Here is a 26922-nt window from a genome sequence, read left to right on the forward strand (position 1 = left end):
AGAGAGAGCGAGAGAGAGAGAGAGAGAGAGAGAGAGAGAGAGAGAGTAGTTACATGAGAAGGGGGCGATGAAGCGATGAAGGAGCCCTGAAATATCCAAGCTAAAATCCACCTTTGTCTCTGTTGAATAATATCCAACTGCTGCACACATTACACTTGGTCTTAAGTATTTTGTACACATAATCAAATCACATCGCCATGATGATTTGTAGTTTGGTTTGATTATGTTTGACGGAGAACTGAACCTTTTTCCAGATGAGGTTAAAAATATTGTTTTTATTTCCACAGCACAAATGACAACATCTCAGTGTGAAGACAAGACGTAACTACAGGTTGGAAACAGCCTCATAAATGATGTTGGAACAGAGGTCTAATTCAGAAAGATGAAAACGAATTAGTTTCGGGTCAAATAATCTCAGTTTTTAGATTTTCTAGACGTCTTTAAAGTAGGAATCATCAAATCAGAGCTGACTGGACCGTGTTTCGGACGCACACTAATGAAGCATGATGTACTTCAGCCTCAACACAAGTGACAGTCACGGAGATCATTGTGTTCTCTGGTTGCTCGGTCAGGAAACCTAACACCCAGACTGGGTGTGTCTGAACTAGGTGACAGGTTAAACTGATATAACTTCATTGCTGGTTCAAGGTTCTCCCTCGTGTTGTGTAACTTCCACTTTATTTCCTCACCTCCCTTGACTATTGTATGGAGAAGGTGGGTTCCACCTGAGTCTGCTGCACTGGGAGCCTCCTCATAGACTTCTACAACAGAAACATGTTTGCATCATTTGAAAAAGTAAACTCTAACACACTTGATTTGAATTTGTCTCAGCTTTTTGTAAATAAATCTCACAAATAAGCATACTTATGAACTATCACTTGGACTAAATCCAACCACTGACTCATTTGACCCTGTATTGCTGTTTCAACATTTCTGGGGTCTTGTTTTCTATGTCTACTTTATGCTCATAATATAAAAAAAGCAAATGAACAAGATATTGAATAGGGAATCATTTGGTTTGAGTAAGAACCCTGCTTTTAGGAATGAGATTTTGTATTTATGCCTTTGATCAAATGCTTTAAAACTCTTCCCTGGTTAGCAAAAACTTTCTCTACGAAGTTAATGTGGCTAGTGAGCTTCCTAGCAGAGCGCTGAATGAGCAAAAGGAAGTTGTAAGGTCTTCGATAGTTTGTATACAGGCGCAGTGGACCAAACAAAGCCTGTACTGGCCGAGTGGAAAGGGCTTTTGCATTATTCAGTGGATGTTGCCTGGAGAAAAGACAATATCTCAATTCAAATATCGTCTATCTTTAGTTATGACTAAAAATGGATGCATACGACATAACTCTTTTTTCAAATCTTCAGCTCGATAGTTACAGTTGCTTAAATAAAACAGTTCAAAAACAATTGGTGCCGCAAACCTCTTTTTAATGATATTATCATCATCTACTTTCACCTTCTAGACTCACCACTGTGGTTTGATGTCACATAAAAACACCTACAAATAGTTACACTGTCATAAAATCAAAGACAAGCTCCATAGGGCATAAATACATAAGTTACATTACTAGGTCAGAGTATAAGGCGTACAAAAACAACATTCCACACATTAATGTTGATGTTAATATGAGAACGTGTCCGTCAGTGCAACAGTCACACAATGTAGAAAAAACCTTTTGAGGTACAAAGTTGTTCAACACGACACCGAACATTGACGTTGGCCTAACATTAAATTTCTAATTGGCCGAAATCAAAATCACTGTTGCATTGCAACCAATCACGAGTTCTCATCCAAGAAAATGAAATAAAACATTCAATGCTGAAGAATTATTTATCTATTTTAAGGCACCGTCCAGGTACGCCCTCATCTTCTCTCTGTGGGGCAGAGTGAGGCAGTGGCTGATGTCCCGATCCGTTTCCTGGATCCGCCTCTGGAAGCGGTCCCGGTCTCGAGCCATTTCCTCCCAGGGTCCTTTACGAGACGCCTGGCGAGCAAACAGCCAGGTCCGCACCACATGGACTTGGACCAGAGGAGAAAATCGCACCTGAAATCCAGAAGAAAAGTAGACCAAAAATAATGAATAAACATGGCTGAAATTATCCAGATGAGGTCATGTGATGTAGGCTTCTTTTGAGTTTATTATCAGCTGCCAATGTAAGTTAAGAGATAATTAAATGTCAACGAAAGACATTAAAAATTGGTTATCACCATAAGTCTTAAACTAAAAATGAAAAAAAGAGGGAGCAGTTACTTTCCAGCACTGACATTTCTCAGACAGACTTGGTTTCAGTGATGTTTTTCTGCCTCAGGATGTCTGATGTAATAATTTAGGTAGTTTGAAAATGACAATGTAATCCTGCTGCAACTACTTTGGTCTCTGCTGACTCTTTTGAGACACATGACCGACTTAATAGTCATGACGACTATAATCATTAACTCGGCTTAACACACTGAACAGTACAGTGTGAGTTGGCTGACGAGAGGAATGAGCTCTTATCTCTGACTTTCAGTCTCAAAAAGGGGTTTCAGTCAGCAGAAGACACTCCCTGAATATATTAATGTATCAACTTCAAATGAAGAGTCACATCCTCTTCTTTATCTACACTTCAACAAATGAAACTGAAGGAAAAAACTCTATCAAAAACATTGTAGAAATTTAATTTCCCTTGATACCCTAAAACCCACATTTGAAACAGTCCTACGTTTGAATTTCAGCTTTTTTAGTTTACGGCAGAATAGAGTTGTGTAAAATGTTACAAATTTGTCTTGTAAAGCCTATTTAAAAGCTTTGAAGCATATTTTTACTCATGCTTCATCTAATCCTGTCTGAGAGTGTAGCTATGAGTTATTATTAGTTCATCACCTTTTTGGTGGAGGCGTTGCTTTCCTTTCTCTCCTCTGGAGGGGACTGGTGGGTTTGTCCAGGTCTTTTCCATGGCACCAGTGTTCTGTCTTGGTGGGGGGGATGCTTTAACAGCCTGGCTGGTGGAGAGGGCTTGCTGCTGGATCTTCTGAGTGTTTTGGAGTCTTTTTTACATTTCTTGCTCTTCGTGGGTGATTTTTTTATGTGGTGGACTTCACGTGCATCTGGATCTTCCTCAGACTGGAGTGCTGTGGCTGTTGAGCTCTGGAGGCAAGCCTGAAAGTTAAGAGGGTGGAACGGATCATCCTTCTTGCAGAGAGATTTCCAAAGCTGCTCATCTTCATCCTCCTCAGATGAAGGAGGAAGGCTGCTCTCCTCATCGGTGTCTGACCTGGAGGGGGGTGCAGGAAGGGAGGCCTGTACTTTAGTGACTGTGGTGGAGGTGGTTTGAAGACATGTGTTGCCTACTGTGCACGCAGTAAAGCACATGGGATTGTAGGGGTCTGCAGGACTGCTGAAGAACTCCCAGAGCCTCTCACTCTCCTCTTTGTCCACATCAGGGCTCGAATCGTCTGAACTGGCCCAACTGCTCTCGCTGTCAGAGCGACTGGCCCAAAACTTCAGTCCTAGAGGCCCCAGCGTCTTCTCGCTGGTCTTGCTCACTGACATGATGTCAGTTTCGCTAATGTCTCTCGCTTGGGTTTTACTTTTCCCCATGCCTGTGTTTGTTGAAATGCACGCAGAGAAAAATAAGGGATTGTAAGGATCACTCGATTTTGACAGAGACTCCCAAAGGGCCTTACTTTCCTCACTGTCAAATTCTACTATGTTCTGGTCTTCCTCACTACTGCAGCCTGAGCTCCTGTCCTCTTCTGAAGTCTCCTGTTTGACGGATCTTTTTGTTTTTGAAAGATCCTGCCTGAAGAAATTCTTACGATTTCTATGACAGGCTTCGTTTGAACTGGAGCTGTCGCTGCTCGACACAAAGACGTTCCAGTCGCCGGCAAAGCCCAGAAAGATGCCCTCTTCTTTCCCGGTCGTTCTGGACACAAAGTCATCCACGAGGCCGCAGCACAGGTCGTCAGCGCACAGACTGGACATTAGGACCTCAGCAGTGGACTTCCCTGCAAAGGGGTCACCAACATCCGAGCAGAACTCAGAGAGGGGATTTGAGCCACCGACCATGACTCCGTTGTCTCCGTCAAACAATGAGGAGAACAGGAAGGATTCTGTTGGATTGGCCGTCGTGCTCATGTGCTGGATGTGCTGACCGGTCTCATCTGTGATTCTCACGTGGACCTCGAACCTGAACAATTGAAAAACTGGAAAAACAAGAAGAAAGTGTGAAAATGAGGAAATAAGTCACACACACAGAAGTAATAACCTTCTTGAGACCAACTACGTTTACATTACATGTCATTTGGCTGACGCTTTTGTTCGAAGCGACTTACAATTATTACACTCAACATTTATGAGGGAACATTTAGGGGGTTCAGTATCTTGCCAAGAACACTTCGGCATGCAGATGAGGAAGAGTGGGATTTGAACCGGCAACCTTCTTGTTGAAGAACCAACACTCTACCACCTAGGCCACACCGCCCCCTTTAGAAAATGATTTTGCATCTTTACTTAATCCTTATTGTAGATAAGCAAATAAAAATCCTATGTTTTGTTTAAAATAATATCTACAGATGGCAAACATCAATTCATTCATTTTTTCAATCGGTTTATTTTGTTCCTCGTCATCAATTTACATGAGAAATCCGCTACAAGACAAAAAGGTATTAAGGACTAATACGCCCATCCTTTATACGCAGAATTAATTTAACTAGTTGAAGCTTAGGCTAGTGAGTAAATAAAGAAACAAAGACAAAACAACAAATAATCTAACAATAATTTCTATATTAGTATTAGAAATCATAACATTTTAGCGTGTTTGCTTGATTTGTGTTAACGGCTCGATTCGTTTAGATATTCTACATGTTTCCTCACTTACCCTCTCATTCCACCTGTCTAAATATAGACAAGTGGTCACTAAGGACATAACAAGTGTTTGTTTTTATATGCGCTGCTATATATGCGCTGCTATATTTCAGTAAACAGGAGAGTGACCGAACTGTCAGTCTTTCTAGTGACGAATCACAACGGTTGGACTTCACCACAGTGATCTGAACATCTTCAACTTAACGTATTAAACTTAACGTATTAAACCAAACATCATAAACCAAACATATACCAAACATTATAAACTTGACAAGTTAAACTAACGCTACAAAGCAGCTGGTTTGTTCTCACCGGACATGAAGGTGCAGTAAATGACCTGCAGCAGCAGCCGAAGCTGTTCCCACATCACGGTGAATATCTGTTTGGTCCAAGGCAGCAGCGCCATCCCTCCGCTACCGAATCTCTCCATGGCCGCTTGTTGTGGAGCCTGTTCGACACCGACAGTCGGAGACATTTTTCCTTCTTCTCTCTCCTCCACTTCCTCTTCTTCTTCTTGGCCTGTGGCGGTTAAACCCTCACGTATTCTGGTATTCCTCGTCAAAAACTAGTAGATGTTGAGAACTTGTCGGTGACAGAGAGACGTCGAGTAGCTGTCGATTCATTTTCCGGTGAGTCCGAGACATGTTGTCGCTTTGCTCCGTCAGTTGTTGTCCTGTGATGTCTCCATGTTTGTCTGTTGTGTTATCGTCGGTGTAGAAGCTGGAAATGACTCGATGCTGCAACTTCCTCTTAAATATACAAACCTGAAGTTATGCTGAACTGTGATTGGACGCAGAAGCTGTCATTCAGCAACGGTGCCGCCCTCAAATTACGTATTACGTATGACGCATGGAAAGTGCCCGTAACTTCCCCGGCTCACTTTATGTTCCGCAACCAGGAAAACACTTTCAGTGTTTTCACTTTACAGCCTCGCTTTCTATCCTCGCGTTAATTTATCAAAATTAATTCATAAAAATTGATCTTTTATTTACATAATGATACATTAATTGAGTATTTGTCCTGGGACTCTATTTAAATTGATACCAAATGATGTACTTTCAATTTGACTGTGCCATCATTATTTTTTATTGAAAATCATTTAATCAACATCAATATTACATTTAAAACCCGATTTAGGCACAAACATTTTGAGTTGTGTGCAGTGAAATGTCCCCTCAAACTGATAAGACGTTTTCAGTTTGAAAACTGAGATGAAATACTGTATGAGTAGAGTTTAAAGGACCCATCGTATGCCCATTTTACCACAGTTGATATGGTTCCTTGGGGACTTAATGAAATGTCTGTAACATATTTTGGTCAAAATACCAGAATGATCATTTAAAACAGCACCCTTTTTACCCTGTCTAAAATAGCCCTCCTCAGATTGACCTGTTTGAGTTTTTGGGACGGTAGACATGCCAGATACCCAAATTAACGTGTAGAAGCACTAAAAAAGTGGGATTTTCATAATATGTCCCCTTTAAGAGCTATAGTTGATAGAGTTCACACTGTTTATAACTTTTATAATTGCTGTTTGTTTAACTGACGGGTTCCCATTGAGGTGCGGCGAAGGTTCATCCTTTATATAACTCCAGTGTAATTCCGGAGTGTCATAGCGCCACCCAAGGATTCGCCATGAAACAGGAGGTACTCTGTAAATCCACTCTGCATTATCCAACCGGCCTCCAAAGGCTGACCTATAATCACAATCCTGACCTTAACAGCTCCATATATTAATATTAATGCATTGCCATAGGGCCACCTATTGATCAGTTTGATAATTAAGTTGTTGTAACATTGTCCGATTGATACAAAATTGCTCACGCTACACCAGAGCCCCTACTTGAACAGATCTATTAGTCTGTATGTAATCAAAGGGATGGGGCCAACTAATGGCAACCGAAAGTAAGCTTTGTTTTACAACTACCATCGATTTACAATTTTCACAGTGTGATGTGCAATTGATAGCGTGGACCGTAATGAGCAATAAGCAGGCAAGGATCAACATTTCAGGTTGGATGCAGGAAGTGAAGCGTTTGTCCTTGCCACAGTGCGCAAAACGCATGCCACGCTTCAAAATGCATGTGCTCGGGCCCATTCATCCCGGAGCCCCCGGGCCTGTGTGAACAACCGCTATCTGGGAGCGCGCGCACACACACATACACACACATTCAACCGCTCCTGGGGTCGGATTTATAAAAGAGTGCGTACGATTCTTACTAAAAGTGTGCATACGCCCAAAAGCAGGAAATGGAAAACGCCAAAGCTAATTCTGATTTATAAAACCCTGCGCACGCAAAACCTGAACTCCAAATCTGCCCTCCACACGCCCAATTTCTACTATAAATGGTCAATGCAAAGCACGTCACGAATATTAAATTATGAAGCTGACCAATGTGTTTCCACCGTGAGTCCTGACGGAGGCACGGCATCAAGCGATGTGAAGAGGAAGGGAAACTTTCTGACACTGACATCAAATCAAATCAAATCAAATCAAATCAAAGTTTATTTTCACATGCACCAATGACAGCGTCATCGGAGCAGTGAAATTATTGTGACATGGCAGGCAAAAACGCAGTAGACGACTTTACAAAATAGAAAAATAACATACTATGTAACATAACATATAACATAACATCGTAACATATAACATAGTCAAGTGATGCAGCAGTTTACAGGGTGAAGGATGGGGGAATATTAAATAAATGAATATATGTGAAGTAAGTGTATTTGTATGAGTGGGGGAGCAGAATGTACATGGTGACTGTTCAGAGGGTAGAAAAGTAACATACTATGTAACATAACATATAACATAACATCGTACCATATAACATAACATCGAGGTGTTTGTTAGTGAGGTGGAGGTGAAGAGCGACTTTATGGGACAGCAGTGATGTCACTAATAAAGAAAATACACTGATACTATGCCGCTGCTGCTGTGGATAACACAATGTGTGAGATCAGAAATCGCTGAACCCTCGCTTCCTCCTCATCCTTCCATTCGCATACACACATCGTGCAGAACCCCGCACCGGTGTCACGGCAGTATTTATCCATTTAGAGCATCGGACGGATTCCCTCACATCAGTGGATCCTTGCCTCCACTCTGGGATATTATTTGGAAAGTTTCTTCATTTCTTGTAAGTGATCTCCTGTGCGCTCTGTGGTCTGCGCGCTCTCTGCGCGCTCTGCACAATGCGCTCTGTGCGCTCTGCGCTCTCTGCGCTCTCTGCGCTCTGCGCGATCTGCACAATGAACAGGTGGTTGAAGTCCTGCCAACACGACAACCTGCCAAATTTTAGCAGTTACATTAACATTAAGGACTGGATTACCTGCTCATTCCCATGAGGGTCTCGAGGGGCACCGTTGAGCCATTTTTACCAAGCCCATTGAAAATTCCTCTAGAATACATAAATTTTCACCACTTTCTACTTTTCTGAAAATTTTGGTAACAATTTGAGCATTATTAGCCCTCAAAATAATAATAATAATAATTACAATTTCAATAGTGCCTCACTGTCTGTCAGTGCTCGGCCCTAATAAATCAAATAGTGTGACATTTTTATACCTCTCTCAGTCCATCACTTTGATTCAGATTAAACGATTTCCTATCCCCACCCATGAGTTCGGACCCACCTCCTGTGTCCACTGGTGTCCTGGCTCCACCCATGGCAGCGTAGTGGCGTGGGTCTGGCTCATCCCTGTGGCCCAGGGAGCGCATTTCTCCGCGCTGGTTCAGGGGTAAATGATGCTGGTCTTCACAGGCAGTGTTGTGCATGTTCACACACCTCATGAACTAGTTCAAAGTTCAGTTCATACAAGTAAACATGAATAGTTCACGTTCATAGTTCCGCATTTAAATTCTGAACTAGTTCATAGTTCAGTTCATTTCATAGTTTTAAGGTGGAAAGTGAAGCGCCCGGCTGCTCACACCGGACGCGCATTTCTCAGGTCAGCCCGTGATTCTGCTTTCTCCGCTTGTTGTTGAATGTAACCCATTCAATGTACTGGTTTGGGGGTTGTTAGGAATTCAATATTTTAGCTGTTGTGTGGGTCTGACTGTACTATTTGCAATAAAGGCAGGAGGGGGGGCCTTGAGCAGGTTGGGCCAGATATAAGGCCTTTATACAAATTATTTATAAATAACCCTTGCTGCATAGTGTTAATAATTAATCTTATAATTGTTCTGAATTCTAACTTTTGGTATTAAACCATTATTCCCTTAGATTCATTCACATCACACATATTTCATGCAGCTGTCTGATAAGTTCTGGAGGTCGGACAGAGTGACTTTGTTGAGATTGTTTTGTTTCGTTGTTTTTGTTTCGAGGATCCTAATGTTTACATCAACAGGACACTGTTTGGATATAGCAGGAACATCATATTCCTTTCTCCAATGGCCCACATGGCATCAGCTGTGTCAAGGCCTTTCATGAAGAGAACATTCTGCTTAGCAACTATCAGAGTAGTAGTAGCGTCACGGAGAGTGGCTTCTTGTCACTTCCTGGATTCCTTGACAAGAGGCGGGGGACTACAGCCGTGGACCAATAAGAGAGAACCAAATTGATTTGCGGTTACTCCCCTCCAATCTTTTATAACCAATCATATTAAATCTACTGTTATAATTATATCAAACCCCTTTTGTTCGGGGCCATTATTAACTACCTATTGCTAACTGATTTGGCCTAGGCTGTGATAATTGTCCATGTTGTTCAACTTTCATTGTGTCTCAATAAATACTTAAATTGGACCAGTCCGGCTCATCTCTTATTTAGGATAAACCAACACGCCTGACAAGGTATATGATGGTGGTCTTCATATTATGAACGTGTTCACCATTATTTGTCATTGAGTTGCGTTCAGTTCATCGTTCTCATAAAAACGAACGAGTTCAACGAACGGGTTCTTTTGAACGCCTTCATGCCCAACACTGTTCACAGGTGACTGACCTACGCAAGCCTGTAGCCGCCGACCCCCACAGGAGATTATGTGCTTGTGCTTGTGTGTGTGGCCACGGCGCTTCCCGGTTCTTCACGGCTCTACGCTGCCTGTGCAGCCCAAATATTTATCATGGGCGAGGAAAGGAGGCGGACCGCTTTTCGCGGCGCTTCTACCTCCGGTGCGTCCCGGGGTTAGAGGATGATGGTGTGACGTTACTGTATTGTTTTACATTGCATGTGTCACGTCATGATAAATCAGTCTCTTGTGCCGGCATTTTAAGCCCTAGTCAACGGCCTATGTCGCCTGTACCAGGAGCCGCCCCTAGCCTGATACGATGATGATTTAAAAAACGAACGTGAACGTGACGTTCACTCACGTTCATCATATGAAAACTGATTCCTTAAGTTCATCGTTCGCGAAAAATATGCGCAACATGCACAACACTGTACAGGGAGCCACTGCAGAGGGGCTGAAGAGCCACATGCGGCCCCGGAGGCGCAGGTTGCCGACCCCTGATTCTGATATATTTTTTAGTAATTGCACTTCGAGAATTTATTTTATATGTACAAATTCTTTATGTATTTGTTTTTTAATTTACAAACTGATTTCAGGTTTTAGATTTCCATTTCTCTTTATAAGCTCAAGCCCTTTTAAAGTGTTTGAGCTACATGCAATGCAACAGCTCTGCAGCATCGTCAACCATTACTACCAGATTGTGATGACATGCAGATTGTGATGGCATGTTTTTTAAAGAAAAATGATTTCAAAATTGTCAATGTAACACAACCTTCAGACATCTACTGCCTCCAAGTTCCATTTTGTAAATTTGTAACAGTGGAGGGACCCAGGGTTTTAAGGGGCTAAAAAAAATATTTAACTATCTATTCAAGACTTGGGAAATGCCTGGTTAAGACTACACAGACCACACGATTATGAAGAACCCCCAGAGATGATTAGCCGTGTTGTGCACTAGGAGTGGTCAACAAATATTTATATTCTATTCTATTGTCTGCCTATGCTGAACAACAGCTGCTTCCTGGTCTTTGTTGTTATTGCTATTTATTTATTGTAAAAAAAGGTCTTCCCTTTTACATTCCTGTATTGTCTGCCACACTGATGTTGTTTGTTTGTTATTTTCTGAGTTCTTAAGTAAATATTGTTGATCATTAAAGCTTTTAATCTGACATGTACAAGTCCTTTGTCCAATTGTTTGCTGTGTGAGTGTAGTTTTTGTGCAGTGATAAGTGAAAACCACAAGATAAAGCGTTACAAATTTTATTAATTTGACAAAGCACATTAAGTGTCTGCTACTAATCATTTTTGGACATATTTTCAGAGACGTGGTGTTACCATGAACAGTTGAGTGAGTCACACAGGACAGTGTTTGAATATTTGCAGTGAATATAAGTACAACAATAATATCAATAAAGACATCGATCTTCATACTCAGTGCTGAATGGCCACTGTGACCTGCCGTCCTAAAAGAAAATACAGGACAAAAACTTAAATCTCAAGCTAAAATCTTCAAATGACACCAGAATGAAACAAGGTGAAAGTTCACTAAAACTTCTCAAAACACTTGGTGCTGTATAAATCTGTTTTTAATGATATCACCATTAGCTACTTTTACCTTCTAGACTCACCACTGAGGTGGTAGTGGTTTCATGTCAGATACAAACATATAAATAACAGTTAAACCATCAAAAAATCAAAGACAAGCTCCATAGGGCATAAATACATAAGTTACATTACTAGGTCAGAGTATAAGGCGTACAAAAACAACATTCCACACATTAATGTTGATGTTAATATGAGAACGTGTCCGTCAGTGCAACAGTTACACAATGTAGAAAAAACCTTTTGAGGTACAAAGTTGTTCAACACGACACCGAACATTGACAAATTTCTAATTGGCCGAAATCAAAATCCCTGTTGCATTGCAACCAATCACGAGTTCTCATCCAAAAAAATGAAATAAAACATTCAATGCTGAAGAATTATTTCTCTATTTTAAGGCACCGTCCAGGTACGCCCTCATCTTCTCTCTGTGGGGCAGTGTGAGGCAGTGGCTGATGTCCCGATCCGTTTCCTGGATCCGCCTCTGGAAGCGGTCCCGGTCTCGAGCCATTTCCTCCCAGGGTCCTTTACGAGACGCCTGGCGAGCAAACAGCCAGGTCCGCACCACATGGACTTGGACCAGAGGAGAAAATCGCACCTGAAATCCAGAAAAATATTTTAAAAAAGAAATAATTTATATATATTGCTAAAATGATCCAGGTGAAACCATATAGTGTGAACTTCTTATTAACATCTGCTAATGTGAGTAAAGAGATAATTAAATGTCAAAAAGAGATATTCAAAATATGATTATTAACACTTTAACTTGGATATTTGTTCAACTACAAATGACAAAAAGAGAGAGCAGGTACTTTCCAGCACTGAAATTCCTCAGACAGACGTGATATCAGTCATGTTGTTCTGTCTCAGGATGTATATTTGGAGTCTGATGTAATAATCTAGATGGTTTTTAAATGAGAATGTAATCCTGCTGCAACCACTTTGGTCTCTGCTGACTCGATTGAGTCACACGACCGACTTAGTCATGACGACCAACAGCGTTGCTACCCAACAGTAATCAACAACACAGTGAACAGCACAGTGTGAGTTGGCTGACGACAGGAATTGGCACTTATCTCTGACTTTTAGTCTCAGTCAGCTACAGTCATTAGAAGAAACTCCCTGAACATATTAATATATCAACTAAGAGGTGGGGTTGGTAATTTGTTTCGGCAACACTTATTATTTGATTTATTTTAATCCCCTTCCTTGTTGCCCTTAATAAATAAAAATAGATCTGAAAAAAAGAACGAAAAGTAACCCCTACAGGACTGTACACCACCAATCATTTAATTTGGTCTTAATGAAATGATTGGTCGGTGTACCAGGCAGTAAACAACCTGCGTGCCTGCCAGCGCCCTGCCCGTGCTCTCACTGCACATGACCGGGGACTTCAGCCAGGGAGACAAACACCACGGAAATTCCCCACATCTTGTAACGCTAAGTGCAGACGACAACACAAGACGTTAAAGTAAGGACAATATATCAGCGTTTGTTAAATGCTCGCAATTTGGTGACAGTTGATACTAGCATTTGTTATCTATGGCCAGAGCACGAGCAGCTCTCCTGGATGCAGTCCCCACCCGCCTGCCACTCGCTCAGCCATGTTTTCACAACACAAGTCCGTTGCTTGCTACGCCTGTGTCTTAGAGTCTTATTAACTTTGGTGGTCTCAACATATGCATCACAGTAAATTACGATTTTACAGTTTAACTAACTGTCAGGAATTTGACCCCAATATACAGTGAAATAAGTGATCGTTTTATGAGGGAACTGTTGGGCCTGGTGGAGGTATGTGCTCTACTGAGTGCCATTCTAATTTTCTGTGTACTTGTCTTAAGCATTGCGTTGACAGATAGTCGGGCACGTTACCATGACATCCGCTCATGTTGTGTGTCCTATGCATGAAAGCATGATGTGATTCTTGTCATCATAAGTATCGCACCAGCGTCAAGTGTTGGACACGCCCACCATCAAGCATTTACGCCACTCAAACCTGCGAGTCCAGGGTTACAGCTCATTCTTATAACTAATTCACCATTTGTCTTGACAATCAAAGCCAATTCAAAGCTCAGCAAAATCACGTCTATTTTTTATGTTTCAGACTTGGGCTTTTCATGCTTCATCTAATCCTGTCTGAGAGTGTAGCTATGAGTTATTATTAGTTCATCACCTTTTTGGTGGAGGCGTTGCTTTCCTTTCTCTCCTCTGGAGGGGACTGGTGGGTTTGTCCAGGTCTTTTCCATGGCACCAGTGTTCTGTCTTGGTGGAGGGGATGCTTTAACAGCCTGGCTGGTGGAGAGGGCTTGCTGCTGGATCTTCTGAGTGTTTTGGAGTCTTTTTTACATTTCTTGCTCTTCGTGGGTGAATTTTTTGTGTGGTGGACTTCACGTGCATCTGGATCTTCCTCAGACTGGAGTGCTGTGGCTGTTGAGCTCTGGAGGCAAGCCTGAAAGTTAAGAGGGTGGAACGGATCATCCTTCTTGCAGAGAGATTTCCACAGCTGCTCATCTTCATCCTCCTCAGATGAAGGAGGAAGGCTGCTCTCCTCATCGGTGTCTGACCTGGAGGGGGGTGCAGGAAGGGAGGCCTGTACTTTAGTGACTGTGGTGGAGGTGGTTTGAAGACATGTGTTGCCTACTGTGCACGCAGTAAAGCACATGGGATTGTAGGGGTCTGCAGGACTGCTGAAGAACTCCCAGAGCCTCTCACTCTCCTCTTTGTCCACATCAGGGCTCGAATCGTCCGAACTGGCCCAACTGCTCTCACTGTCAGAGCGACTGGCCCAAAACTTCAGTCCTAGAGGCCCCAGCGTCTTCTCGCTGGTCTTGCTCACTGACATGATGTCAGTATCGCTAATGTCTCTCGCTTGAGTTTTACTTTTCCCCATGCCTGTGTTTGTTGAAATGCACGCAGAGAAAAAGAGGGGATTGTAAGGATCACTCGATTTTGACAGAGACTCCCAAAGGGCCTTACTTTCCTCACTGTCAAATTCCACTATGTTCTGGTCTTCCTCACTACTGCAGCCTGAGCTCCTGTCCTCTTCTGAAGTCTCCTGTTTGACGGATCTTTTTGTTTTTGAAAGATCCTGTCTGAAGAAATTCTCACGTTTTTTATAACAGGCTTCGTTTGAACTGGAGCTGTCGCTGCTCGACACAAAGACGTTCCAGTCGCCGGCAAAGCCCAGAAAGATGCGCTCTTCTTTCCCGGTCGTTCTGGACACAAAGTCATCCACGAGGCCGCAGCACAGGTCGTCTGCAAAGGGGTCACCAACATCTGAGCAGAACTCAGAGAGGGGATTTGAGCCACCGACCATGACTCCGTTGTCTCCGTCAAACAATGAGGAGAACAGGAAGGATTCTGCTGGATTGGCCGTCGTGCTCATGTGCTGGATGTGCTGACCGGTCTCATCTGTGATTCTCACGTGGACCTCGAACCTGAACAATTGAAAAACTGGAAAAACAAGAGGAAAGTGTAAAAATGGTAGGAAATTCAACAGAGAGTAAATAAGTCACACACACAGAAGTAATAACCTCCTTGAGACCAACTACCTTTAGAAAAATGATTTTGCATCTTTGTTTACGGCTTATTTTAAATAAGCAAATGAAAATCCTATATTTTGTTTAAAATAATATCAACAGATCGGTTTATTTTGGACCTCATCTTCAATTTACATGAGAAATCTGCTACAAGACAAAAAGGTATTAAGGACTAAAACACCCATCCTTTATAGGCAGAATTAATTGAACTAGTTGACGCTTAAGCTAGTGAGTAAAGAAAGAAACCAAGAAAAAACAACATAATCTAACATAATTTCTATATTAGTATTAGACTCCATCATAAAATGTTAGCGTGTATAATTGAACTCCAGATATCTTTGGTCTGTTACATATTAAATTTTGTTTCAAGATCACTCATCTGTGGTTTCCAACTTCATTGATGATCACTACGTGTGTATGATCCGCTCGTATGATCCGGTGTGGGAATGGGTTTTCTCACTGATCCTTGTTTGTTACATGGGTATGTGTCGTATTGGCTGTTTGCTTGATTTGTGTTAACGGCTCGATTCGTTTAGATATTCTACATGTTTCCTCACTTACCCTCTCATTCCACCTGTCTAAATATAGACAAGTGGTCACTAAAGGATATACCAAGTGTTTGTTTTTATATGCGCTGCTATATTTCATTGGGGATTTACATTATGTCTGTATTGATACCAAGTAAACAGGAGTGACCGAACTGTCAGTCTTTCTAGTGACGCACAACGGTTGGACTTCACCACAGTGATCTGAACATGTTAAATTTAACGTATTAAACCAAACATTATAAACTTGACAAGTTAAACTAACAATACAAAGCTGCTGGTTTGTTCTCACCGGACATGAAGGTGCAGTAAATGACCTGCAGCAGCAGCCGAAGCTGTTCCCACATCACGGTGAATATCTGTTTGGTCCAAGGCAGCAGCGCCATCCCTCCGCTACCGAATCTCTCCATGGCCGCTTGTTGTGGAGCCTGTTCGACACCGACAGTCGGAGACATTTTTCCTTCTTCTCTCTCCTCCACTTCCTCTTCTTCTTGGCCTGTGGCGGTTAAACCCTCACGTATTCTGATATTCCTCGTCAAAAACTAGTAGATGTTGAGAACTTGTCGGTGACAGAGAGACGTCGAGTAGCTGTCGCTTCATTATCCGGTGAGTCCGAGACATGTTGACGCTTTGCTCCGTCAGTTGTTTTCCTGTGATGTCTCCATGTTTGTCTGTTGTGTTATCGTTTGTGTAGAACCTTGAAATGACTCGATGCTGCAACTTCCTCTTTAAATATACAAACCTGACGTCATGCTGAACTGTGATTGGACGCAGAAGCTGTCATTCAGCAAAGGCGCCGCCCTCAAATGACGTTATTACGTATGACTTATGGAAAGTGCCCGTAACTTCCCGATATTCTTTCGTTTCCGTTCTTTGCATTCATGTAGAATTTATTGACATAACGAATGTACCGTTTAATTTGTTATGATTTCAAGTAAGTTGTTAAAATGGCTGCCAAGTATTATGCTCTGCCCCCAGAAAAACACTTAGTACCCTGTGTTCAGAGAAAAGCTCCAATGAGATGCTTATGAAACAATACCAGTTTCATAATAGTACAAATACTGCATTTAAATCCTAATTAAGTTCAAAATTAATATCTATACAAGTATAATCTTTGACAATTATTTTGTGATCAAATTCATATAAAATGTCAGTGGAACAGCTGTTGTCACTGAGATCATCCGTACAACTCCGTTGGAACTCGTACTGTCTAAATAGTTTGAAACATCTGCTTAGATCTTTTAACTCCTGTATAATTTATTTATTAGCTAAATATTTACCTGAATAGGAACGAGCCCAAACAGTTTGATAAAATGTTGTGGAAAATGTAATTATTCATGTAGCATAATTTGGAAATATTCAAGGAAAGCACCTGAAAATGAACAATGCTTGGGTAAATGTAGTAAAGTTGCATTAAACCACTGATGTCTAATCCAACGGTTTAAGATTCAGTCATATAAAAAAGACAGAGCAATTTCCAATTTACATGGTTTTATTGATCCAAAAAAAGTGTGTCTTTATGCCACCAGAGCAGAGGCTGTAGAGGACTCGCTGTGAACAGAAAGAAAAAAAACATTAGAGACAGCACCTCTTAAAAAAGGACCACCTGGACTTTAAACAGTAACACTAGATATTGAAGAATTTTTATAGAGCTATTATGTGATTGGAGGGGATTATGAAAAGACATCTCAGTGTTAATACAGCACAGCACTTGTGTATTATTCTAACTACAGTTGCATTCATCTTGTTTATGGCCAGCCTCCACTAATGAAGTTAATTAACTGATCATATTGCTATGCGGCTGGAATCAAGTTTAGACTTACAAAACAAAAATGTAGGACTAGATTACATTGTGAGAAATAAGTACAAACGTTAATATGGATCGATAAGTCTCGTATAATGTTGCTAAAAAGTTGACTGTGCCATCAGTCTAATGACTAAACTGTTAAAAAACACTCAGGAAATGTATATTTGACTGTGTGAAGGGGACTGGCAAATATGGCACGTGTAGCCACTTTGCTAATTTACCTCCAGCTTTTTTCTAGCACAATAGAAATATCGCTGCACTTTATAAAGTGAAGAGCAGGACAATGAATTGTGCTTTTTTTCCTGACAGGATGTGTATACCAGCATGTGGTTAATATTTTCCAAACTAAATATATCTAGAAAAGGTTCCCAATGCAGAACCAATACATACTACTTCCAGTTGGGGGCCAGTACTCTCTTGGTCTTGTAGTAACGGGCCAGCCTGTGGATCCTGCTCTCAACGAGAATCAGGCGGAACTTGGCATCCTTGTCCTGTGTGTGCAGAAAACAAAATGTTATGAGGCGTTGGAATTCACATTTGCATCCATCAATACAAACCCTAAAAACTGGCTATGCTAGGGACTCATTCCAAAAAGTTCCCTCTATGGCTGGTTAACTCTGAACAGCTTAATTTAGGTAATAAACAAAAATAAAAAAAAACTTCAAATTAGTCAATTCTGGAGATTTATTTTAACTGGTTAACTCGGTTGTGATAAGCTCATAACCACCTAATCGGCTCAGTTATGGTATAAGAGTACATTTGAAAACTCAAGCAAATCCAACTCGTCACCAATCCAGAGTATGCGAGTGGACACCAACACAAAAAAACACACAGAGGGGTTTCTATCTATGCTACAGCTTAATTAGTGTACACAAACATGTTCCACACATTCAAACTAGAAAACATGAGGACAACCTCCTAATAGTAGAAGGCAAGTATTCAATTGTTGTATTTGGGCTGAATTAAATCCCACAATCAGAAAGCATAAAATTTAAATTTGACTGATGGGGAACTAACAGTAAATGAATGAGATGTAGGACTGCATGCAGATTCCAAACAACAGCTGCAGACTTCAGACAATGATGCAAATACACCATGCATACCGTTCAGGACATGCAGATGCAGAAACCATGAACTGACATTAACATTAATACACCTGGCTTTGCAAAGTGAACATCAATCACAGGCTCATATTGACATACGTTATTAGATCTGGTTGTACCTTTCTGTTTCTCTCCAGATGCTTCCTGACGGCCACAGCCTTCTTGATCAGGTGGTAAAGATCCTCAGGCAGATCAGGGGCCAATCCCTTGGACTTGAGGATTCTCAGGATCTTGTTTCCAGTGACGAAACGCACTTGGGCCACACCATGAGAGTCCCTCAGAATCACACCTAGACATGGTGACAAACAGGCTTGAAATGGGGGGCTGTTTGTTTTTTCATTGAAACTGTTAGAAAACTCAGGAAATTTATATTTGGCTGTGTGAAGGGGACTGGCAAATATGGCACGTGTAGCCACTTTGCTAATTTACCTCCAGATTTTTTCTAGCACAATAGAAATATCGCTGCACTTTATAAAGTTAAGAGCAGGACAATGAATTGTGCATTTTTCATGACAGGCTGTGTATACCAGCATATTGTTAGGAACAGTTTGCCATCATTATTTGCCTTGTCAAACTAAACTTGAAGCATGAGGTACTTATTCCCCTTTTGAGCCTGCAGTTTGTTAAGTAGCATTTTTTGTTTCCATCCAACGTATTATTGATTTAATAGCTAAAACTACAGGTCAACAAATGACATCTCCAATTTACCTGTTACATTAATATAGAACAAGGTTAGAAGAAAAATATCATTTTTACTGATAATTTACTACCCTTGACCAATGATAACATTTTAATTTACAACATTTGATTAAACCTTCTGAGGAAGTTTGTCTTCCAACATGACAAGTACAATTTATTGGGTGACCAATAAAATAAAATGGTCATCTCTACAATCCGTTATAGTAAGACATTGGTGTATTTCTCTGTCTCATAGAAGGTCTTACCGATCTGAGAGGGGGTCAGACCCTTCTTGGCCAGCTTGAAGATCTGGTCTTTGACATCATCAGATGTGAGTTTCAGCCACTGCAATTCAGGATTATATGGTTAAATATGGTTCACGGCTCTCTTTGTGCCAGTGATAGATATTAAACCGCATCGTGTGTGCGTGTACTCACAGTGGGGACACTGCGCCTGTAAGGCAGAGCTGACTGGGACAATCCCTTTCTGTGGAAAATACACACTAGTTAGACAGTGTGACCTTTTGACTGAGAACAACCAAGAGAAACAATCACATCTAACGCTTAAGAAGAAATAGTTCCAGGAGCCGGACTTGAACGAGGCCCGGCTGATGTCAGCTTCTAACTCGTGCTACTGAACGTCAAACGTTTCATTCAATCTGGTTCTGTTCTTCAGACAGAGCAGAACGTTATTACATTAGGTGCTAAGTGGGTATCATATCACTGACTTCATACTGGAAACTAAATAAAGAAAATCGCGTTGAGCCCTCAGCGCTGACTGCTACTGCTAGCTAACTAGCTAGCTACCACTAGCTAATGTGCTAGCTAACGTGCTAGCTGGAGGTGTTGTCCGTGGCGAGGCTGCGAGTGTATAAGTCTTTTTCTCGTTTCTAGGCCAAATTAAAGAGTCCAGTTTGCTCCCCGGTCACTGCAAACACGTTTACAAATAACACCTCGCCATAAAAACCGAGCCTGCTTGGCTAAATTATCACTTTAAACGATAGAAGGAGAGCTCACCCGGGAGCGTGCATGCGACCCATGATGGCGGTAGAGGAAGAGAGGCCGCACACGCGACAGAAAATGGTATTTTGCGCCTGCGTCGGAAATGACGCAATGACGCAGAAAGCTGCGTCACCAACACTGCTCAACGTTTTCAAGTAAAATTGTTGTCAAAAGTATGAACATTAATTTACAGCGTGAAAAAAAGGAAAAAAGGATTTCATAAAAATAATTTTAACTCAGAGGCTTAAAGGTCATTTCGTCCAAGATAGATTAGTAACAGACTAAATACATTTCAAGTGGCGTCCATCTTTTTTACTGATTAAAATAATTGATAGTTTAAAACTTTGCAGAAAACCAAACGAACACAAAAGACTATTTATATAAGTAATTCGACCTTATATTTTCGTCTGTCATGTATATTTAATTTAATATACTATAATCAATTTAAACATCTTTAATTATAATATTAAAACATGCTTTCAGACATTTTTGTCAATTAAATACTAATTCTCCAGATTGTGTTCAGGAACATCCTGTTTTCTTTAATTTCCTTGAGAAGTTGCCTTAACTCGATGGAGTGCGTGTGGAAAACCGAATTACATCTCATTATCGTTTGGAATTGCCCACATCTGTGACTAAGGTCCCACAAAACACACTGGGTTTTAGAAATAAAACAAACCATGACTCCAAGAAACTTTCTGTAGACCTCCTGTGGTGATGAATCTCTAAAGCTCCAGGGTTCCCAGTGACCTCAATTTGTGAAATAGAAGAAGTTTGGAAACACCCGCGGTTTTCCAGCAGTAGGCCGTCCAGTAAAATTGAGTATAGAGGTACAGTAAGAATGTCCTTGATTAATCAGATGATCCAGCATCCAATGGTCAGTCTTGCTGAGTTCTCTGAAGAAGGCAGAACCTGCTGAAAGGAGGACTATCTCAGACGCTCTTCATCGATCAAATCTTTATGGCGGAGGTGATGTAAGGAAGTCACTTTGAGTAAAAAGGGCTTATGAAAACCTGCTTTGAGTTTGTCAAATGATATTAAAATATCCTGACACCACGAGGAAAATGTTCATTCTACTCTGCAGTCATAACTCCCAAAAATATATCTTGGTGAAGCATTAAACTATGGGGGATCTTCTCAGCTTCGGGGACTGGGAGCCGAATACAGAGGAGACCTTGATGGAAACCTGCTCCTGCCTGCACACGACCTGAGACTGGAACAAAAACTGCCCAAGTCCAGGTATGCAGAGCTTATATAAACTAACACCAAGCTTGTAGCTGTAAATGCTGCTAAAAGTGTTTTCAACAAAGTACTGAATCAAGGGTATTAATACCTATGTCAATAAGAGATTTGAGTTTTTATGAATTTGGAAAATATTCTCTTTAACACTGTGGATTCTCAAGTGTGGACAGACGAGTAGAAATGGCCAAATGATCTATTGACAATTAGAAATTCTACACTTAATGCAGTTAATTGAACTGTCTGTATATTGTGCATGTTCCTAAGTCTCCTAACAACATGCCCTCAAACTAACTCATGTAGTTATTTCTCAAGTGTTGTAGACTATGGCTCTGGAATATCTGCTGGGCAATGTTCTTATCAGAATCTAAGTTTATAAAACTCAGATTAAACTGGCGGGCCCGAGCACCCGCACGTTGAAGCCTGTTGCGGTCGGTGGAGAGAGTGATCGATGACCAAGCGCAAATCATCGAACGAGCATGCACTTCTCCACGTTGCATGCGTTTTGCGCTCTGCGGCAGTAGGTTTGCCAGTAGGTGGCGCCATTACTATTATTACGCACAGACATATAGATCTGTTCATGTAGGCGCTCTGATGTAGCGTGTTTAACGGCGAGTTGATGAACTTTGATGCCACGCCATTAATATGGCGTTTGACGAAAAGGCACAGTTATCTTATGCCTTCATTATCAATGTCTTGAGACCCATTTGATAAATTTTGACATGGTTGAGGTCAGTGGATGAGGAGGAATACATCCAAGTGTAAGGCAAGCAAAAAACAAGACATTTCCTGGTGCCACCAGGGGGCGCTGTGATTTTAAGTCATTATTTCTGTGTAGATGTCATCAGGCCGGGGCTCTTGTCTTACATGTCTAGTTTGGACTTGATTGGACTATGTTCGCGATACAGATGCTCGTGTTTTGATGGCGTGGAACCAAACTTCGACGCCAGGCCACGGTCACACGGTGTGACGAAAAAAAATTCCCTTGATCATTTTTTTCTCAATCTTGTTGTGATGACACCCGTCTAATTTTTAAGTTGATCTGATGAAAGCTCTACGACAAGTACATCAAAGTAAAAATGGGGAATTTGGCCAAAATGGCCGCTAAATCCAAAATGGCGGGCTTCCTGTTGCGTTTTTCATAATGCTCCAATAGGCTTTTTTCTATGATTAGTCACGATACATCTGTGTCTCGATTTTGGTGCAAATCGCTTATGTGGAAACCTAGGGGCTGGTTCCAGGGGGCGCTGTTGAGCCATTTTGCCACGCCCAATTCAAATTACTCCAGAATACTAAAATATCCGCAGACCTTGAATTTCCTGCAAAGTTTCACAACTTTTTGAGCATGTTTAGACCCTGAAAAAGCCCCCCAAAGGGAAATAATGATAAAAACCCTTACAGATTCAATAGGGCCTCTCACCATTCGGTGCTCGGGCCCTAACAAGTTACTAATGGTTATATTTCACATGTAGGTGAGAGATTAGAATTTAGATTTACGCTCCTGGGTCTAAAGCTGTAAACCTTCAACTAAAAATGAAATTGTAATTTCCATGTCATGTTTTATAGATATTTTTTTGAAACTTCTCAATAGAACTCAATAAAAACCTGTTGAAAAAGACACTGCTATCAAACTCTCCTCGAGCACTTGGCGATTGCACCGACACTGGATTGTGTCATTGGTTGGCTCAATGTAGATGATCCATTAAACACAATTCAAACTCAGGTCTGTGTTCATGAAGCAGACAGCAGTTACATCATGTATCTGGTTCAAATAAGCACAAACCCAATGTACACCCAACACACCCAAGTAAAGTGTCACATCAAGTTTTGTTCCAAAAACATTTATTTGCTTTAGGAAAGAAGGATTACAGTTCACACTGATCCATTCAGGTTACAGGTCACCAATTAAGAATAAATAACTGGCCATGTTAATACAAACTCTGCTTGCTTTCTTTGTACAGTCACTAAAAGAGATGATCAAGTCACTAATATTTAGAGAGTTACTCTCCGATCATTGTTGTGTAGATCTTCTCTTAAAAATTTTTTTTTAGATAGATTCATCATAATTTCTTTATTAAACATTAACAAGTTTAGATTTATAGTTAGCGAGTGGAGGGGAAAGCAGCGAATTTCTTGCTCAGCATCTGGTTCCCTTTTTGTAAAGATGCGTGAAGTTAAAGTTGCCCTTTTAATGCTGATCTGTGTTCAGTTGGAAAAACTAGAAAACCTGACTGGATGTGGACTTCACTGGCAGTTTGAGTTATGTGAGACGTTTGGCCAGCATGGCATCATTACACCACAGTGAGGCACTGGGAGTGGGTCTGCTGTCGCTGCCGGAGCTGAAAGAGCCTCATGTCCTGTCTCTAATTTTAAATCCAGTAACTGACATGTGAACAGTTTCATGATCAGGGCAACTTTAATTTCCTCATCCAGAGCACAGACAAGAGCATGTTCCAAAGCTTATGATACAAAATCCCCTTTAATGTGTGCTGTGTGAAAATAGTCAAGTAATACCACGAGAGAAAGATCTGGTAGTGTGCATTTAGTGGCAGTCCACTGTGAAAACAAAACATATCCTTATGATGGCGGTCCGGCAGCAGACCTGCTCTGGAAGATCTACTGATAAAGCTTTACAGAATATAGATTTTTCTTTAATAAGGACATATCACATTGTTAATAAAATATATATAGGCCAAGTCGAGCATTAAAAAGAGATTGTGAGCACAAACAAAGGCACCCTGTTCAGCTCCCTGTCAGGGAGAGTGGTTTGATTTGCCATCCTCATTCGTTTTGGCACATTCTCGGGGAATAATAAGGTCACTCATGATTTCGTGGAATCTGGTGTGTTGGACTACTCTACCCAAAAGTGTCCGCCGGAGTGCAGGGAACCCTGATGCCTCCTATTTGTCTATGTAGGTAATAAACATGGAAAGTGTAAAAGTGAGCCCCCCTTTCTAGTCCTTAAAAAATAAATGTGTCAATCTATATATACTCTTCTGCAAGTAAGCCGTTTTGGTCCTCTAATATCAAAATGTACAAAACATTACAGCTCTTCGTTATAGTTAAGGAGAAAAAGAGACAAAATAAGCGGAGATTGTTTGTCACAGAAACAATCTTGATTAGTTAAAGAGGGAGAGAGAATAGTGGAGAATGAGCAGACTTCTCTTTGAGGGTGCGGGTGAATTGGCCTGTTCTGTCGCCCGCCTGCATTGACGTCACATGGGAATAACTTCTGAGGTAACACAACGATGGTTACAATTTATTTGCAGTGGTAACTTTGCCTTGCGGAAATTTGACAGAATCAGGTTCCTGCTGATCAGTTGTTCAAATTTGGTGATGGCGGTAGCAGAAAAAGTAAGGCTATCTTCTCAAAACCCCCAGGTTCCGAAGTAGCATTTTGGTACCCCATCCTGAGTTAGCTATTCCCATTTGATGTGAATGCAGCGTTTGTGTGGAGAATTGTTCCCGACTACAGGGAGAGGCAGGTTGGGGATTAGAAGTAGGGGACGGCTGTAAGTTTGTACCACTTGACCGTCTCCTTGCTGAGGTCAAAGTCTTTGAGTCTGAGCGTGATGCCGCCAAGGAAGTAGTTTTCACGCAGTGACTCAGCACTGAGCACGCTGAGCTGAAGCTCCCGCAGGCCCAGGGTTTCCTTGCTGTAGCCACTGTACACCAGCTGTGGAGGAAGACAAGGAAGACGTGAGTACATTGGCCACAAACCACATATTTTCATCAGGTAATGACCCAGGTAATCATGTTCTTATCAAAAGGTAAACTTAACACACAAGTTGGCCTTTCTAAAACAGAACCCATGAAGTAAATACAGAAAATGATTTCCTAACCATCTCATTGAAAGTAGGGTTTCTGGTTTTCCTCGAGATCTTTGTCTTGCGTTTGGAGGTCTTGTGTGGATCTGGAAGCAGGTAGGTTTTAACATACGGGTTGGGATCAGTTCCATCCTCAGACACCTGGAGGGGGAAAAACGGATTAATAGTAGAACAACAGACAGATAAACGAATGAAAGAGTAGAACTAAGTTAAATGAATCACTATGTTTACCAGATCCCTGATGTGCATGACCATAATGAAGAGAGTGCTGTTCCTGTAGGAGATCGAGAGCTTCACTTCTCCTTCCACGCGACCAGAAGTGGGACTGAGTGGAGGCTCTGCAACGGCAAATATCACACATCACTATCTTGGAGGTTGAATAACAAGAATACACAGATTCTTCAACTGAGCTAGTCCAAACCACACATTTCAAAATAAAGCCTTTTTATTTTGCTTCTAAATGGGACTCAACATTTTACACAGTGACTGAATTTATTGTAGTTGTTGTGGCTCTTTGCTGTCAGTATATTTTTGACAACTACTTCTGTGGCTGAGAAACCGCCTTTTTCTGCTGCTGTTTATTTGAACTGAGAAAGAAACCAAAAGTACATTCCACCGAATGTTTGAGTGTGAGAGGTATAATTAATTAAGAACAGGAAAGAAAAGAGCGGGTATTTACCTGGTGCTTTGGGCACGGCGTCTAAACCCTCTGTCTTTTCGTCTCGTGCAATTGGATGAAAGAAGGTGTAGATCAGGTCACACTAGAAACAGAAATATTGCAATTACTTCACTGCCATGTTCACAGTACTTTAATCCCCCAAATTGTACTGATTACTCCGTTTGTATGTGTAGTTGTGCTTCTATCTTTGTGAGGACCAGTTCAAGTATTAGACCATACAGACGGAGGACATTTAGGACAGTCCACACAAATCCAAAGGGCTGTTTGAGGGTTGTAGGTTAGAATTGGAGACATTTACTTGGGATAGTTGAGGTTAGGTTTTGGAGCCAGGCAATGCATCTTCAGTAAAAGTATGAGTTTGTGTGTTTACGTACATGAGTGACCTCTGTGGAGCTTCTCATCAGGTTGTGGACATAGTTGTTGAGCTCCAGCTTCCTCTTGGCTGCCACATCTTTAATGTGGGTGCGACCAAGCACCATTTTGTTCGAGAAACTAGGGATAAAGAGAAAGACATGAAACATCTACTACCACAGAACCCTGAAAAGGTTACAGGGACCTGGCTAAATGGGTAATAGTGGTTTTGAAGTTTGGCAGTATATGTCCACACAGCACGAGGTCTCCCAAAAACATTCTATCTAACTTGCTAAACACACTGGGATATGCCCTGATGTGCCACTGAAGAAAATTTATGTTTTAATGATTACTATTAAAGAAATCAGATCAGTATTTGAAATATTAAGACCCAATTCAGACCTGGTATTAAAAGGATGAGTGGTCAGTCTGAACGCACCCTCAATGCGTTTAGAGATCAGAACACTCAAAACACATTCAGAGGTTGTCTGAGACATAAGTTACCACATTCTTTCTACTGTGTAAACGCAAATGCGTCCTGGGCCACATATGAAGGACCGCCCATACAGCGGATGTCCTCTGTTCAGCTACAGGTTAATAATCAATCATATGTATTTTTATGCTTCTGTACCCATAAGTGGATTTTTTTTGTGGCCACCAAAACAATATCAATACTGATCATCAAATATTGAGAGAATCCTTTTCTTTGGACACATTTGTAAGACTGGATGTCTTTTCCAGGTCTGAA

General features: G+C 41.3%; 4 protein-coding genes and 2 non-coding genes across 7 annotated transcripts in view; all 6 read right to left on the reverse strand.

Annotated features, from left to right (window-relative positions):
* Positions 1–1407: 1407 nt before the first annotated feature.
* ppp1r15b (protein phosphatase 1, regulatory subunit 15B) lies at positions 1408–5582 on the reverse strand. The gene is made up of 3 exons (XM_053427369.1): positions 5160–5582; positions 2865–4186; positions 1408–2045 (listed from the first exon to the last, which is right to left on the reverse strand). Exons 1-3 carry the CDS (start codon positions 5320–5322, stop codon positions 1836–1838), a joined length of 1695 nt encoding a protein of 564 aa, XP_053283344.1. The 5' UTR covers positions 5323–5582; the 3' UTR covers positions 1408–1835.
* A 5465-nt stretch (positions 5583–11047) lies between these two features.
* LOC128444213 (protein phosphatase 1 regulatory subunit 15A) lies at positions 11048–16192 on the reverse strand. The gene is made up of 3 exons (XM_053426549.1): positions 15782–16192; positions 13579–14858; positions 11048–12003 (listed from the first exon to the last, which is right to left on the reverse strand). Exons 1-3 carry the CDS (start codon positions 15942–15944, stop codon positions 11794–11796), a joined length of 1653 nt encoding a protein of 550 aa, XP_053282524.1. The 5' UTR covers positions 15945–16192; the 3' UTR covers positions 11048–11793.
* A 771-nt stretch (positions 16193–16963) lies between these two features.
* On the reverse strand, positions 16964–20203 carry rps13 (ribosomal protein S13). The gene is made up of 6 exons (XM_053426550.1): positions 20094–20203; positions 19515–19563; positions 19344–19422; positions 18519–18688; positions 17687–17787; positions 16964–17040 (listed from the first exon to the last, which is right to left on the reverse strand). Exons 1-6 carry the CDS (start codon positions 20114–20116, stop codon positions 17007–17009), a joined length of 456 nt encoding a protein of 151 aa, XP_053282525.1. The 5' UTR covers positions 20117–20203; the 3' UTR covers positions 16964–17006.
* Positions 17463–17592, reverse strand: LOC128445335 (small nucleolar RNA SNORA19). The gene has a single exon (XR_008339416.1). It is a non-coding gene; the product is annotated as a small nucleolar RNA SNORA19 (small nucleolar RNA).
* Positions 18774–18903, reverse strand: LOC128445334 (small nucleolar RNA SNORA19). The gene has a single exon (XR_008339415.1). It is a non-coding gene; the product is annotated as a small nucleolar RNA SNORA19 (small nucleolar RNA).
* A 2939-nt stretch (positions 20204–23142) lies between the features above and the next one.
* The window catches only part of pik3c2a (phosphatidylinositol-4-phosphate 3-kinase, catalytic subunit type 2 alpha), a 40468-nt gene continuing 36688 nt past the window's right edge, over positions 23143–26922 (reverse strand). For both annotated transcript variants that reach the window (XM_053426719.1, XM_053426720.1), the window contains 5 exons: positions 26198–26315; positions 25824–25905; positions 25376–25482; positions 25160–25285; positions 23143–24993 (listed from right to left, as the gene is read on the reverse strand). In XM_053426719.1, coding sequence (XP_053282694.1) covers positions 24811–24993; positions 25160–25285; positions 25376–25482; positions 25824–25905; positions 26198–26315 — 616 coding nt within the window. In that variant the 3' untranslated portion in view covers positions 23143–24810. The remainder of the gene's footprint in view (positions 24994–25159; positions 25286–25375; positions 25483–25823; positions 25906–26197; positions 26316–26922) is intronic.

Source organism: Pleuronectes platessa, chromosome 7, assembly GCF_947347685.1.
Source record: "Pleuronectes platessa chromosome 7, fPlePla1.1, whole genome shotgun sequence".
Classification (NCBI taxonomy): Eukaryota; Metazoa; Chordata; class Actinopteri; order Pleuronectiformes; family Pleuronectidae; genus Pleuronectes; species Pleuronectes platessa.

What these genes read in the sequence shown, in the direction of transcription:
- ppp1r15b (XM_053427369.1), bottom strand. Translation starts at nt 5,322, where the DNA reads ATGTCTCCGACTGTCGGTGTCGAACAGGCTCCACAACAAGCGGCCATG. An exon ending in TTACTGCACCTTCATGTCCG is followed by an intron (nt 4,187 to 5,159) that starts GTGAGAACAAAC and finishes TTGTTTTTCCAG; the next exon opens with TTTTTCAATTGTTCAGGTTC. An exon ending in GCAACGCCTCCACCAAAAAG is followed by an intron (nt 2,046 to 2,864) that starts GTGATGAACTAA and finishes TCTGGATTTCAG; the next exon opens with GTGCGATTTTCTCCTCTGGT.
- LOC128444213 (XM_053426549.1), bottom strand. Translation starts at nt 15,944, where the DNA reads ATGTCTCCGACTGTCGGTGTCGAACAGGCTCCACAACAAGCGGCCATG. An exon ending in TTACTGCACCTTCATGTCCG is followed by an intron (nt 14,859 to 15,781) that starts GTGAGAACAAAC and finishes TTGTTTTTCCAG; the next exon opens with TTTTTCAATTGTTCAGGTTC. An exon ending in GCAACGCCTCCACCAAAAAG is followed by an intron (nt 12,004 to 13,578) that starts GTGATGAACTAA and finishes TCTGGATTTCAG; the next exon opens with GTGCGATTTTCTCCTCTGGT.
- rps13 (XM_053426550.1), bottom strand. Translation starts at nt 20,116, where the DNA reads ATGGGTCGCATGCACGCTCCCGG. An exon ending in TCTGACCCCCTCTCAGATCG is followed by an intron (nt 18,689 to 19,343) that starts GTAAGACCTTCT and finishes CACCATGTCTAG; the next exon opens with GTGTGATTCTGAGGGACTCT. An exon ending in CTGGCCCCCAACTGGAAGTA is followed by an intron (nt 17,041 to 17,686) that starts GTATGTATTGGT and finishes TTCTGTTCACAG; the next exon opens with CGAGTCCTCTACAGCCTCTG.